The sequence below is a fragment of the Heteronotia binoei genome, chromosome 21 (assembly GCF_032191835.1).
Source record: "Heteronotia binoei isolate CCM8104 ecotype False Entrance Well chromosome 21, APGP_CSIRO_Hbin_v1, whole genome shotgun sequence".
NCBI classification, from domain to species: domain Eukaryota; kingdom Metazoa; phylum Chordata; class Lepidosauria; order Squamata; family Gekkonidae; genus Heteronotia; species Heteronotia binoei.
This window is the reverse complement of record NC_083243.1, coordinates 81,730,998-81,743,980: the sequence shown is the minus strand read 5'-3', so window position 1 is coordinate 81,743,980 and position 12,983 is coordinate 81,730,998. Positions and strand designations below refer to the sequence as shown.

Sequence of the window (12,983 nt, the reverse complement as noted above, 5' to 3'; positions counted from 1 at the left end):
AACTTGCCTGGTACTGCTGCTGCTGGTTTCGCCACCACCTCTCAGCCTTTCCCCTGCAATTTTGTCAAAGGGGCTTTTGGGAAAGTGCCTGCAGGCTGCAGCGGGGGCCTCAGGTGGCAGGGCGGGCACTCTAACTCTGAGATAATTTGCAAGAGGGGCCCCGAGGTTTTGAATGCCGAGGGGCCTCCACAGGGTTTAATCCGGCACTGCATGAGGTACAAAGCAAAGCTGCTATTTTATCCACTGGCTGACCAGCACATCACCAGCACAAAAGCTTGCAATGCCCAGCCATTTCGTGTTTTCCTCTGGGTCTTAGACTCAAAGCATTGACCCTGAAATTTCTATAATCAATGTTAATAAATCAAAAGTAGGTTTGCAACTTACTGACACACACCTGAACAATACCTGAACAGCATACTCAAGATTGCTACAGCACAGACACTGTCTTCTGATTTTACTGCAATAATTCAAAGCAAGAAGTGTCAGTTATCAGAAACTGTTAAATAAACATATTTCAAGAGTACTAATCTTTTAAGCATATTTTATTTTTAAGTTTTTTTAAAAAAACATTTAATTATGTTTATCTATGTCCTTTATGAAATTTGTATCTTCACTACCTGGCATTACATTTTATGGTATACAGGGCCTGGCCTGACAAGGTCTCATTTATGTCAGATCTGGCCCGCATAACAAATGAGTTTGACACTCCTGGTATATCAGGACTCAGTTTCAAATCCCCATTCAGCTGTGAAATTCACTGGGTGACCTTGGGACAGAAAAAGTTGTAAAGCCATATTGCTCCATGCAGACTCCATAAACCAGAGCAAAAATCCATGTCAGTATAGGGATGCCAATCTGCAGGTTTTACAGCCCCTAGAATTACAGCTCATCTCCAGACTACTCAGGTCCGTTCCCCTGGAGAAAACGGAATGCTTTCAAAGGTGGACTCTATGGCATTGCATGCACTGCCCTCACCAAACTACACACCCAACCTGGAGCTGGCAACCCTATTTCCCACACCAGTGGCCAGAAAGGATCTAGCAACCCTATGTTAATATGTTTTTAGGACTAATTAAATTGACACAAAACATTATATACACTTTTGAGGTTTGCGCCAGGATGGATGTTTCACAGAAGGGTGAAAGGTTTTTCATGCCATGATAGAATCATAGAATCACAGAGTTGGGAGGGGCCATACAGTCCAACCACCTGCTCAATGTAGGATCAGCCTACAGCATCCCCAACAAGTGTTTGTCCAGCTGCTGCTTGAAGATTGCTTGGGGGGGGGCAGGCTTACCACCTCCCTAGGTAGCTTAGTCCACTGTTGAACAACTTTACTGTAAAAAAGTTTTTCCTAATATCCAGCCAGTACCTTCCCACCTTTAATTTAAACCCATTATTGTGAATCCTCTCTGCTGCCCTCCTCTAAGTGACAGCCCTTCAAATACTTAAAGAGAGCAACTATGTCCTCTGTCATGAGCTCTGATGAGGGGGAGCTGGAAGAGTTAACAGACCTGGAAGAGTTGCCAGCCAGTTCCTCAGCTGAACAAACAGCAGCTGGCACATCAATCACTCCCCAGGCACCAGTGGCAGCTGTTGATGATCAATCTCCTCCAAGCTCTCCTCCCATCTCAAGAGTTCGAAGCAGGCTCCGGAAAGAACTTGCAGAGCGAAGACATGAGGCACACCGATGCTTCAGATCTCTCAGCCTTGAGTTCTAGCAGAGTCACTGCCACCCAGGGAGCAGGCTGATTGAGGTTCCTATATAGCTCCCACCCAGGACCTGGTAACCTTGTGGAAGCAACAAGTCTATTCTCTGGCTTGCATCCACGCTCCTTCCTGATCCTGACCTGCTTGATTTCCTTGGCACCCTGACCTTTTGGCTTTTGGACATTGACTTCTGATTCCAGTTTGTGATTCTGCATTGGTGACTTGGCTCCTGCTTGACTTCCTAGACTTTGACCTTGGACTGGCTTTGGACTCCTGCCTGCCTGCACCCTGAGCACGTGATATCCTCCCTCAGCCTCCTCTTCTTCAGACTGAACATTTCCAAGTCCCTCAGCCTTTCCTCATAAGACTTGGTCTCCAGGCCCCTGATAATCCTCATTGTTCTCCTCTGCACCCACTCCAGTCTGTCCACATTCTTCTTAAAGTGAGGCCTTCAGAACTGCCCATGATATTCCAGGTGCGGCCTGTCCAATGCACTGTACAGTGGGACTATGACATCTTGCAATATGGATGTTATGCCTCTGTTGATACCTCAAGATGGCATTAGCCTTTTCTGTCACTGCATCACACTAGCTGCTCATATTTAACTTATGATTAACTCATAGCCCAAGATCTTGTTCAAACACACTGCTATCCCCATCCAGTACGTTACTTAGATGTAAGCACCTATCTTTGTTAAATTGCATCTTATTCACATCTGTCCACTTTTCCAGCATGTCCAGATGTTGTTGAATTCTATCTCTATCTTCTAGTGTGTTCATTGCTCCTCCCAATTTGGTGTCATCTGCAAATTTAATAAGTAGCCCCTTATAATCTGATTTTGCAGGCATCCTCTGTGGAATGTTGTTGCCAGTCTGAGTAGACAGTACTGACCTTGAGGGACCAAGGGTCTGATTCAGCATAAGGCAACTTCATGTGTGTACCAATGGGGTGATTTGTTCTTAGTGCAGACACAACAGCTGTTGGGAGAATCAGGCACATTAACTGCAGTGAAAACCTGTCCCTACCCTAGTGCTATTGGCATGTAGGCAACACACCAGAGATCACATGGAATGGGAGACATGATCACACTTTTCCTCTCTTCATGATACACATTTCTTGAGTTGTAGAATTTCAGTTACAATTTCTTTATTACTTAAAAATGTTTTAATCTCTTACTGTCTCTATTTGTAGAATGGGTAGAATTTACTCCTTATGAGGTTGGGTTCCTGAAATATGGAACATTTGTGTGTCCTGAGAATTTTGGAAGTGAGTTCTTTATGGGCCGCATGATCAGGAAGCTCCCAGAGTCTCGGATAAGCTATCTTCATGGTAATGTATTGAATTATCCTATGGAACCAATTAACAGGAGTATTCCCCTGTTGTAGTATCCCTAACCTGCTTCCCTAGTCTTTCATTAGTAAATGCTTGCTTGAATGAGTTTAGGTTTGGAGGAGCAAACCTCCCTAGATGCTGATGAACACATAAATATAGATCTAATCCATGCATGTTGCATATATGAACCATAGTTGTGGGGGTGAAATATTACATATAGACCAATTTCGCACTAGGCCTTTAATCCTGGTTTAACTCTGTCCTAAAACTGACATTCTACACTACAATCAGAGAATCGGAGAAACAAACTCTGAGACTCTACAATTCTATGATTTTAGTGTAGAATGTCAACTTGAAGACAGGGCTAAACCAGAATTAAAAGTGTAGTGTGAAATTGGTCATAGGCTTTATGATGCAGTCGGGTTCAAAAAAGTACCACGGCTCCAAGCCAAAAGTGTTTATTGGAGTCTGAGAACACTGATAGATCATGCTTCATGCTCAGCAGGAGAGCAATTGCCTCTGAGGAACAGTACCTTATTATCTCTATACAGCAGACAGTGTGGGGGAGTGAACAGAACTTTTTTCCAGTCATGTTTGTTGTATCATGTATTATAAGCGTTTGTGAATTAAGTATCATGAGTGGTTAACAAGTTACTAATGATGACTATTGTTATGCACATATTTTGATAAATGCAGATTGCATATATACTATTTGTGTAAAAGTGTTATTGTTATTCCAGTGATTTTTGACAATTATTCATTTACATCAGAACCTGTTGATATTTACCCCTGGAAAAAATGGCTGCTTTGAAGGGTGGACTCTATGGATTGTATCATGCTGAGGCCCCTCCCCTCCCCAAACCCTGCCCTCTCCCAGATCCATCCCCAAAGTCTCCAGGTATTTTCCAACACAAACCTGGCAACCCTACATCCAAACCAGGGTATCCCCTGCCCCCAACTGGTGATTGGCAACCCTAGCAAGAGAAAAAAAAAAAAAAAAGGGTTCAGCTATTTGCTGAAAGTTTCTGGTGATTCCTAGGAAATGACAAGGGTAATCTTACTACAGAGTTTCTGGCTATTGCTAGAACTATCCTTGCCACTTCCAGGTACCTCTATGAATCTTGAAAGTGGCAAGGATAGCTCTAGCAATTGCCAGCAGAATAGTAAAACACCACAGAGTTTTTTGTGGTAATCTTACCATAGAATTTCTGGCAATTGCTAGAGCCACCCTTACCACTTCCAGGTAGTTTTGGGAATCATCAGGAACTTTATGGCCAGAACTCCCTGTAAGCACCCAGAGCCTTTTTTTTTTTTTTGCAGTTTTTCTCCCCAAGACAATTCCCCCCCCCCCCCACTTTGGCCCTCATTTCTGCCCACCGATCAGTAGAGCATTAGCAGGCATGGATTGTAATTAGCCAGAGATCTTCCACCATCAATAGGTAAGTGGAAAACCTATGCTCCATGGATCTTGGAACTACTATAAGCATGCCAGTTTCAGACCGCTGACTGGGGTTTCCTATAGAGAAAATATTTCAGTACTCGTAAAACTGGCAGGCAGTTTGATTCCAAGACCAATCCAAAGTGCTGGTTTTGAATTTTAAAGCCTAAACTATCCGAGACCAAGATATTTGAAAGAATGCCTTCTTCCATACTAGGGACGTTAGGTCTCTTGTTATAGTGTTAGGTCTCCTGGCATCCTGCTGGCACCTCCAGCACCAGTGGGAGGACAGTGGGAGTACAAAGGTGCACCTTTGTCATTTCTGGTAAAAACTGCTCTACCATTTTGCCAAAACAGTACCATTGAGTTTCACCATAGAAGAAGAAGATGATATTGGATTTATATCTTGCACTATACTCTGAATCCCAGAGCGGTCACAATCTCCTTTACTTCCCCACCCCCCACAACAGACTCCCTGTGAGGTAGATGGGGCTGAGAGAGCTCTTACAGCAGCTGCCCTTTCAAGGACAACTCCTGAAAGAGCTGTGGCTGACCGAAGGCCATTCCAGCAGCTGCAAGTGGAGGAGTGGAGAATCAAACCCGATTCTCCCAGATAAGAGTCCACACACTTAACCACTACACCAAACTTGCAAAATGCTAGAGCATCCAATGTGCCATTTCCAGTTTTTACCAGAAATGACATAATCATACAAGTGGAATGCCACATACTAGGCACCACCCACATTTTCCCCTAGGGATGGTTGGTTGCAGTCTGGCAAACCTATTTAAATTCCTGCCTTCAGTTAAGGTTTGCATTGTTTTCTCTGCCACCAGTAACTGAGGTAGATGATTACAAAAAGTAGCACCTTTTCAGCCAAAGCACCTCAATTGTATAATGTTCTCCCCATGAGTTGATCATCTGGTGCTACCGATCATCTGAGTGTACTTTCAACAGTGAGATAAGGTTGTCAGCTTCAAGATGGGGCCTGAAATTACCATTCTCCAGACTATTACAACACAGTTCCCCTGGAGAAAATGGCTGCTTTGGAGGGTGGACTCTATGGTGCTATACGCCACTGTGGTCCTATCCCTTACCAAATCCTGCCTTCCCCAGAATCATCCCCCCCCCCCAAATAAAATATCCAAGGATTTCTCAATGTGGAGTCCTCTCAGTTCTCGTCAGATGAACATTAATCTGTGTGACTTTACGTTAATCAGTTGGTGTTTTGTTTCTTGTTTTTGGTTTACATCCTGTTGTTTATTGTGTAATGCTTTGTCATGCTTTTCTTGTTCTATTTTGTAATCAGATTCCTAATTACTCAATATTACTCTGCCTTATAATCAATCTATTTGCATTTTTGTTTTATTTATACTTCATTGGTCTATTTCAGGAGCGGCCAAACTGTGGCTTGGGAGCCACATGTGGCTCTTTGACACATATTGTGTGGCTCTCGAAGCCCCTATTATCTCATTGACCAGATTGGAGAAGGCATCTCTTTAAATCACTTCTCCAAGCCAAGCCAGCCACAGGCTTACAGAATGCTTTTAAAGTTAAAGTTGCTTTTTTTCCACCTCTCTCTACCTCCTCACTCTCCCATCTATTTTCCTTCCTTCCTTCCTTCCTTCCTTCCTTCCTTCCTTCCTTCCTTCCTTCCTTCCTTCCTTCCTTCCTTCCTTCCTTCCTTCCTTCCTTCCTTCCTTCCTTCCTACCTACCTACCTACCTTCCTACATCTGACATTCATGTCTTGCGGCTCTCAACCATCTAATGTTTATTCTATGAGGCTCTTACATTAAGCAACTTTGGCCACCCTGGTCTACTTTATTATAATGTTTGCTGGTGTCTTACTTTTAATATCAGTATTTTCAGGAGCTATTTTCTTCATATTCTTCATCATCTAAATGTGACCACTGCCTGTATTATGGATATACTATTATTACCAGGGCTTTTTTGTTGTTGAAAAATTCCAACAGGAACTTATATGCATATTAGGCCACACCCCCTGACATCACCAGAAGTAACATCACCTGTTCAGTAGGTTACTTTCTGCATATTGATACAGAATATCATCTGTATTTCATGGATGTGTATTCTTGCACAGCCCAACGAGAGTCCTTGTTTTGCCTCCCCTCAGAAAACACAGCCAGAGAGAGAGAGCCACATACAGTGGAGCAGGCAGTAGCAGGCTCAGCTTCTCCTGGGAGGGGGTACTTGTCGGCAGCTCCGCATCTCTCGCTTTCTTTGCAAGCCCATTGGAGGCTGGAGGCCACAGAGAGAATAAAGCACACAATCTGGGAGTATGTGGCTGCCTAGTGCCTTCCCTCTGCCTTTTTTGAGCCAGAGCCCTGCCCAAGCCATCTGGAACTACATTCCTGTGTGTTCCTGCTCAAAAACCCCCTGATAATTACTGTTAGTTACTATATTAGGGTTTGGACACGTTTTAATTATTATGTTATAAGAAGAGCTACTCTTTCTTTTTCTGCCTCTCTGCCCCAACCAACTGGTTCCTTCTCTCCTCAACCCACATTATTCATCTCCCTCTATCCAGACGACCCAGTTGTCTGTTTTCCTTCCTTCTCCCAGTTTTCCTGTTTCCTCTGCTCTGCTTAACCTGCCAACCAGCCATTCAGCTGGTACCTTTTTCCTTATGGCCACCCCGTCCCTTTATATTTTTGTGTAGTATCATGGGTTGGTCAGCAATGCAAAATGTCAGCTTTGTGGGGGGGTGGGGTGGGGTATGTGTGTATGTGTAAAGTCTGCAAACTGGATAGACTTTGCTTTTACTTCGGAGGGATTTTAAGTCCCATTTTATTGAACTTTTCATGTTTTTTACAACCCTGAAGATTAACCAAAGTTTACACAAAAAGATACCTTAGTCCTGGGTGGGTCCCTGTGCTGATTTTTGTAATCACTGTCAGCTGATGAGCGCGTTTTGTATTGTATGAGGACTATCAGACCTGAGGGGCAGGATAGATATTTTCCAAATAAAGAAATAATGGTTATTCAACAAAGACCCTAGATCAGGTCTGAAGTGAATGTTTTCATAGTCTTGTAGTCTTGGTGCATGGGAAGGTGTGGTTGAGCAAGATGAAAGATTTTTCTAGTTCTTATTTGCTTTCAGAATTTTACTAAATCTATTCTTTGTGTACTCACCCTACCCTTAATATCTCTCCTTTCTTAGGAATGTGGAGTAGCATATTTTCAGTGAACCTCTTATATCTCTTGAACAGAGTTAGTAATTCAGAAGAATTCTGGCACAGATGGACTCGAGACAAAATCATAGATCTTGGTGAGTGATTTTCTTGTTTCTGTTTTAGCCTTCTCTCTATTTTTAAATTGGTGTTTTTTGATTACTTGACATGTTGCTTAGCAGGCAGCATGCCAAAGCACAATGAAGTGTCATAATACAGTCAGATATACAGTTGACCATGTGTCAGTACAGGCAAAGCTAAAAGACAGCCTTGTGCAGAGTAGCTGTGTTTATGTCTTTGGGAAAGGCTTTTCCCTTTTGGCTCATCTGGGACTACTAGAGGTGGAAACCTCCTTGGGTAAAAGACAACTTTTTTTGTGCACATATTTCATCTATCAGTTGTGTGCCTATGATGAGGAAGTTTCTAGATGGAAACCTACAAATTTCTCCCAGCACAGCTCTATAATCCTATGCATACTCACTAATAAAGAAGTCCCATTAAAGTAGACTTATCTGCAAGAACGTGCTTTGTGACTATATGGCTCTGACCATACGTGCTAAATAATACAGTTTCAACCCACTTCCAATGCACTTTCAAACTGGATTCTGCCAGTTCACACTGTGTGTTCCCCAGTCTAACAAATGGTGTTGTTCTTGCAGGATGTTTGTGAATCTTTACTTAATCACCACTGTGTTATGGAAAAGTGAACACCAAATCACTGTCGCCTTTTGTGTTTTCAGAGGAAGATCCTACTTTGCCTACAAGGCCATATGAGCTGAAGACCCATATGTATGTCCCTGCAGGAAATCTTTCTAGTGCATTTCGAGGGGTCTTGACAGATCGCCTTTCTGTTGCCCAATATCACAATTTTCTTAAGGGTTTACAGCTGCATAACAATTACTTGGAGAATGAACAGTTTCAGAGATGGAAAGGTAAAAAAAGTGCATGCATTGTTTTTAGGGATGCCAGCTTCCAGGCGGGATGTGGGAATCATCTGGAATTACATCTCTTCCCCAGGCTACAGAGATCAGTTTCCCTGAAGAAAATGGATGCTTTGAAGGGTGGACTCTATGGCATTGTACTCTACTGAGGTCCCACTCCTCCACAGCCTCTATTCTCAAATCTTTAAGAGTTTCCCATTTTAGATCTGGTAACCCAACCCCACCACCACCAGTGGCTAGGGAGACCTGGCAATTCTAATGATTTATTGGGACCAGAGTGGATTTTTGGGGAGTGCAGGTGACTGCAAAAGGAAAAGGGAGGAGGGAAAGATCCATTCTATAATCAAAGCTCTACTTGCAGTTCTCTAGATGGCTGCTGATAGAGTTCCAGATCTGTTTCAAGGTGCTGGTTCTAATCTTTAAGTCCCTGAGTGGCCAGAGACCAACATACCAGTGGGACCGCCTCTTCCCTTATGTATCCTGAAGGGCCAACCATCATCTGCTGACTTGCCAACCAACATCTGCTGGTAATCCCCAAGCCAAAAGACATCCATCTAGCCTCAACTAGGGCCATGGCCTTTTTGACCATGGCCTTGGCCTCAGCCTGGTGGAATGAGCTCCCCATAGAGATTAGGGCCCTGCAGCACTTGTTACAATTCCACAGTCCTGTAAAATGCAGCTGTTCTGCCACACTTTTAGTTGAATAATAATTGAAAAGAACTGTGCACCAACACTGTACATAAAATCCAAATTATTATATTATTATAAACAAATTAATGTACACTACAATTCTGTATGTTCAAAAAGACTGTATCATACAGATAAATATACAAACTGTTTTCTTCAAAGGATGTAAAGAAGGAGTGTAGTAGTTTCAAGTCAAACTATTAGGAACAGCTTCAAACACGTTTCCCACATTCAGCTGGGACATAGTTCTCTGAAGTGGACCGTACTGAAACGTACCGAAGTCCACTTCGGAGGCCTATGTCACAGGTGAAATTATAACAGAGTATCCACCTGGAACCAAATCTAATCAGATCTGATCTTGAGAAGGAATGTGGGAAACATGTTTGGAATAAGCTAGCATTCATGTCAGAGAAAGAAGGAAGATCTGTATGATGAAGATTTTTTTTTGTGTGTGAACTAAAATTGAACACTTAAGGAGTTGTTCCTAATAACGTTCCTAATGGGAGAGTAGGGAAATCAGTTTATGGCTCTCCTTACTCTCCCACTGGCTAAGCCACCTGTCGCTCTGCTTTGCAGAGGAGAGAAAGCAAGCCTTCCCTTGGCTGGCTGAAAGAGGGAGGAGGAGGGAAAGCGCCATAGAGAAAGCCTTATCACAATTTGCTGAGGCAGGGAGGAGAAGAGAAGGCTTTCTCTCAGTTGGTTGAGGACTCCCTTGATTGGCTGAGAACTCCTCCCTTTCCTCTTCTGGAGGGGAAACAGAAAGATTTGGGGGAAAATAGCATCCTTTAGCAGCAGGCCAGATACAGAGAGATAAATGGGGAGGGAAAGCAAGAGACAGAGACAGATTGAAGTCTTGTGTCTAAGACCAACAATGAGAGAGAATGTGTGTGTTGGTCTGAAAGGTATCACTAAGGCCTCTGGGGGGAAACTCATTGAGGCCAGTCCTAACTACAGCTGTTAGTTCCAGGTTGGTAGGAAATTCCTGGAGATTCTGTGGTGGAGTTTGACAAGGGCATAGGAGTTAGGGCTTCAGAGCAGGGTCTGCCAGACCCAGGTTCTTGCTGTGGAAGCTGACTGGATGATTTCAGACCAGTCACAGCCTAACCTGCCTCATAGGGTTGTTATTCAGATCAAAGGAAGGAAAGGAGAATGATGTAAGATGCTTTGGTCCCTACCACTGTGGAGAGAGACTGCTTTCCCTAGGTGGAGGCTGCAGGGAGGAGGAAGGTGATGGAAAGCTGAAGTCAGAGGAGCAGATAAAGGGGAGGAGATAGAGTTGCCAGCTCCAAGTTAGAAAATTCCTGGAGATTTCCTGGAGAGGGTGAGGTTTTAGGAGAGGTGGGACCTCAGACATGCACAATGCCATAGACTCCACCCTCCAAACCAGCCATTTCTTCCTTGGGAACCACTGTTGCCAGGTGATGGCTGGAGATCACTCAGAATTACAACTGCTCTCCAGATGGCAGAGATCAGCTCCCCTTGAGGTGGTGGTGGGGGAATGAATACCTTTACTTGGGTGGGTGGGAAGACAGCAAGGGGGGACACTAGCCCAGAGCCTCTTTTTAAAGCCCATTGTATCTTCTCTTCAACTGACCTTACTCCTAGTAGACAGGACTTTTTTGTAGCAGGAACTCATTTGCATATTAGGCCACACCCCCCTGATGTAGCCAATCCTCCAAGAGTTTACAGGGCTTATTACAGGGCCTACTGTAAGCTCTTGGAGGATTGGCTACATCAGGGGTGTGTGACCTAATATGCAAAGGAGTCCTGCTACAAAAAAAGCCCTGCTAGTAGATAATAATTCTCTTATGATGGTGGCCAAATGGAGCACTGCCATTGGCTGATACATGCACTGAACAAATAATTGGTCCATCATGGCTCAGTCATAGTCTGTGGCCTCCCATTGGCTGACTCCACTACCCCCATCTACTGCAAGCCCAGGAATGTTGAAGGCCGCTGAAATAGCTGGTGAGCCATTGTCATTGTAATGTGACTAGGCGGCAAGCTGTGACCCTGCTGGCAATGTTTTCTCAGAGGTCAAGGCTGCTGCCTGGAAAGTGCTAGCCAGAGGCTGTTGCTAGGTCACCAAGGCTGCTTTTGTCAGTAAAGGGGGATGTCTCAGGTGAATAGAATAGCATAGAGTCCACCCTCAAAAGCAGTTATTTTCTTCAGGATGGGAAGAGAGATCTGTTGTCTGGAGTTCAGTTGTGATCTCAGGTGGGGGGAGTGAATGCCTTCACTTAGGTGCATGGGAAGACAGCAAGGGTGAGGGGGGCACTCACCCAGAGTCTCTTTCTAGAGCCCGTTGTATTTTTCTCCAAAATGGACCTTATTCCTAGTTAATATATAATAAATAAATAGGTCTTTCCTAATGGGTAAGGAAGTTCTAGAATAGCTTTCAGGAATGTATCACTTGACAATGGGAGATACCAAGCAGAAGAGAGCCCTTTGAAGAACCAAATATCTATTCTAGTATGGTGATCATTTGATTTGCTATTGTGAGAAATTTAAACTTTAACTGTCTTATCCAAGGATGAATAAATAAATTAACTAAGACTAAATTTGAAAACATAACTTTGAACTTTACTGACACTATACATGGCTACACTAAATGTTGTTAATGCAAGACTGAAAGACAGCCAATTTAAATGGAGCATACTTCCCAGTAATATTTGTTTTACATTCACATCATAGATGCAGAAAAAGAAAAACATGTTTCCTATGCTTATTTACTCAGAAGTAAACCCAATATAATTCAGTAGAACTTATGTCCAAGTAAATATCCATTGTATTGCAGTGATTCTGCACTGCTCAATGAAATAGCTGTGCATATTAGGCTGTAGTGATATTTTCTTATAACAATTCCCCACCCTTCCCCTTCTAGCTACTGTGTTGGATTGCTGCCCCAATCAGCTAACAGAACATGAGGACCATGTGGGATTTGTGGATGCAGGATTTTTCATCAATACCAGCTGCCCTCCACTTTTAAGAAAAGAGAGGAAAGTAGATGTCATTCTGCATTTGAGTTACAGTGCTGGCTCACAAACAATGGTAATGAGTTCTGTTTTGCGATGTTGCATTTTCTAACAATAGGGTTTTGGTTTTCGTAATGGTTCTCTCTTTTTTTCTTCCTAATAATTCATTTCTTTCTAATAATTCTCTCTTTGGTTTTACTAATAATTCTCTCTTTTGATACTCCTTGATTTAAGTGGGAAATATTTAAATCATTTTTAGATGTGTAGCTGTATATTAGTCTGTTACTGGCAAATCAAACAGTTTTATTGTAGTTTAAACTTACAGGAGCAGATTGCATCTTTGATACAGAGATTGAAACCTGAGAGTATATGCACAGCTGGTGTTATGGTCACTGAGTCACATCTCTGCCCCTGGCTTTGTGTAGTTCTGCTTCAAGAAATCTTTATACATTTTCAAGTTCGTACAAAACTATTAATTTAAATGACTACATTAAAGGTATTTCTCAGCATTGAAAAAGTATTGTCAGTTAATTCTTATACTGTTGTTTTAAAAGGTATCCCCATCTTTTGTTTCACTGTGTTTAGCTTTAGCACTCTCACTTGTAATCTCATCTGCTCCCCACGTCTCTTAACTGGAGAACCAGTTTGGTGTAGTGGTTAAGGGTATGGACTCTTACCTGGGAGAACTGGGTTTGATTCCCTACTTGCAG

The 12,983-nt window shown here is 43.0% G+C and overlaps 1 protein-coding gene across 1 annotated transcript in view; it reads left to right on the top strand.

Annotated features, from left to right (window-relative positions):
• The window catches only part of LOC132589608 (cytosolic phospholipase A2 epsilon-like), an 85,076-nt gene that overhangs the window by 70,642 nt on the left and 1,451 nt on the right, over window positions 1-12,983 (top strand). Inside the window, exons 16-19 of the mRNA XM_060262359.1 lie at window positions 2,902-3,039; window positions 7,661-7,768; window positions 8,411-8,602; window positions 12,183-12,349. Of these exons, the coding sequence (XP_060118342.1) occupies window positions 2,902-3,039; window positions 7,661-7,768; window positions 8,411-8,602; window positions 12,183-12,349 (605 nt within the window). The remainder of the gene's footprint in view (window positions 1-2,901; window positions 3,040-7,660; window positions 7,769-8,410; window positions 8,603-12,182; window positions 12,350-12,983) is intronic.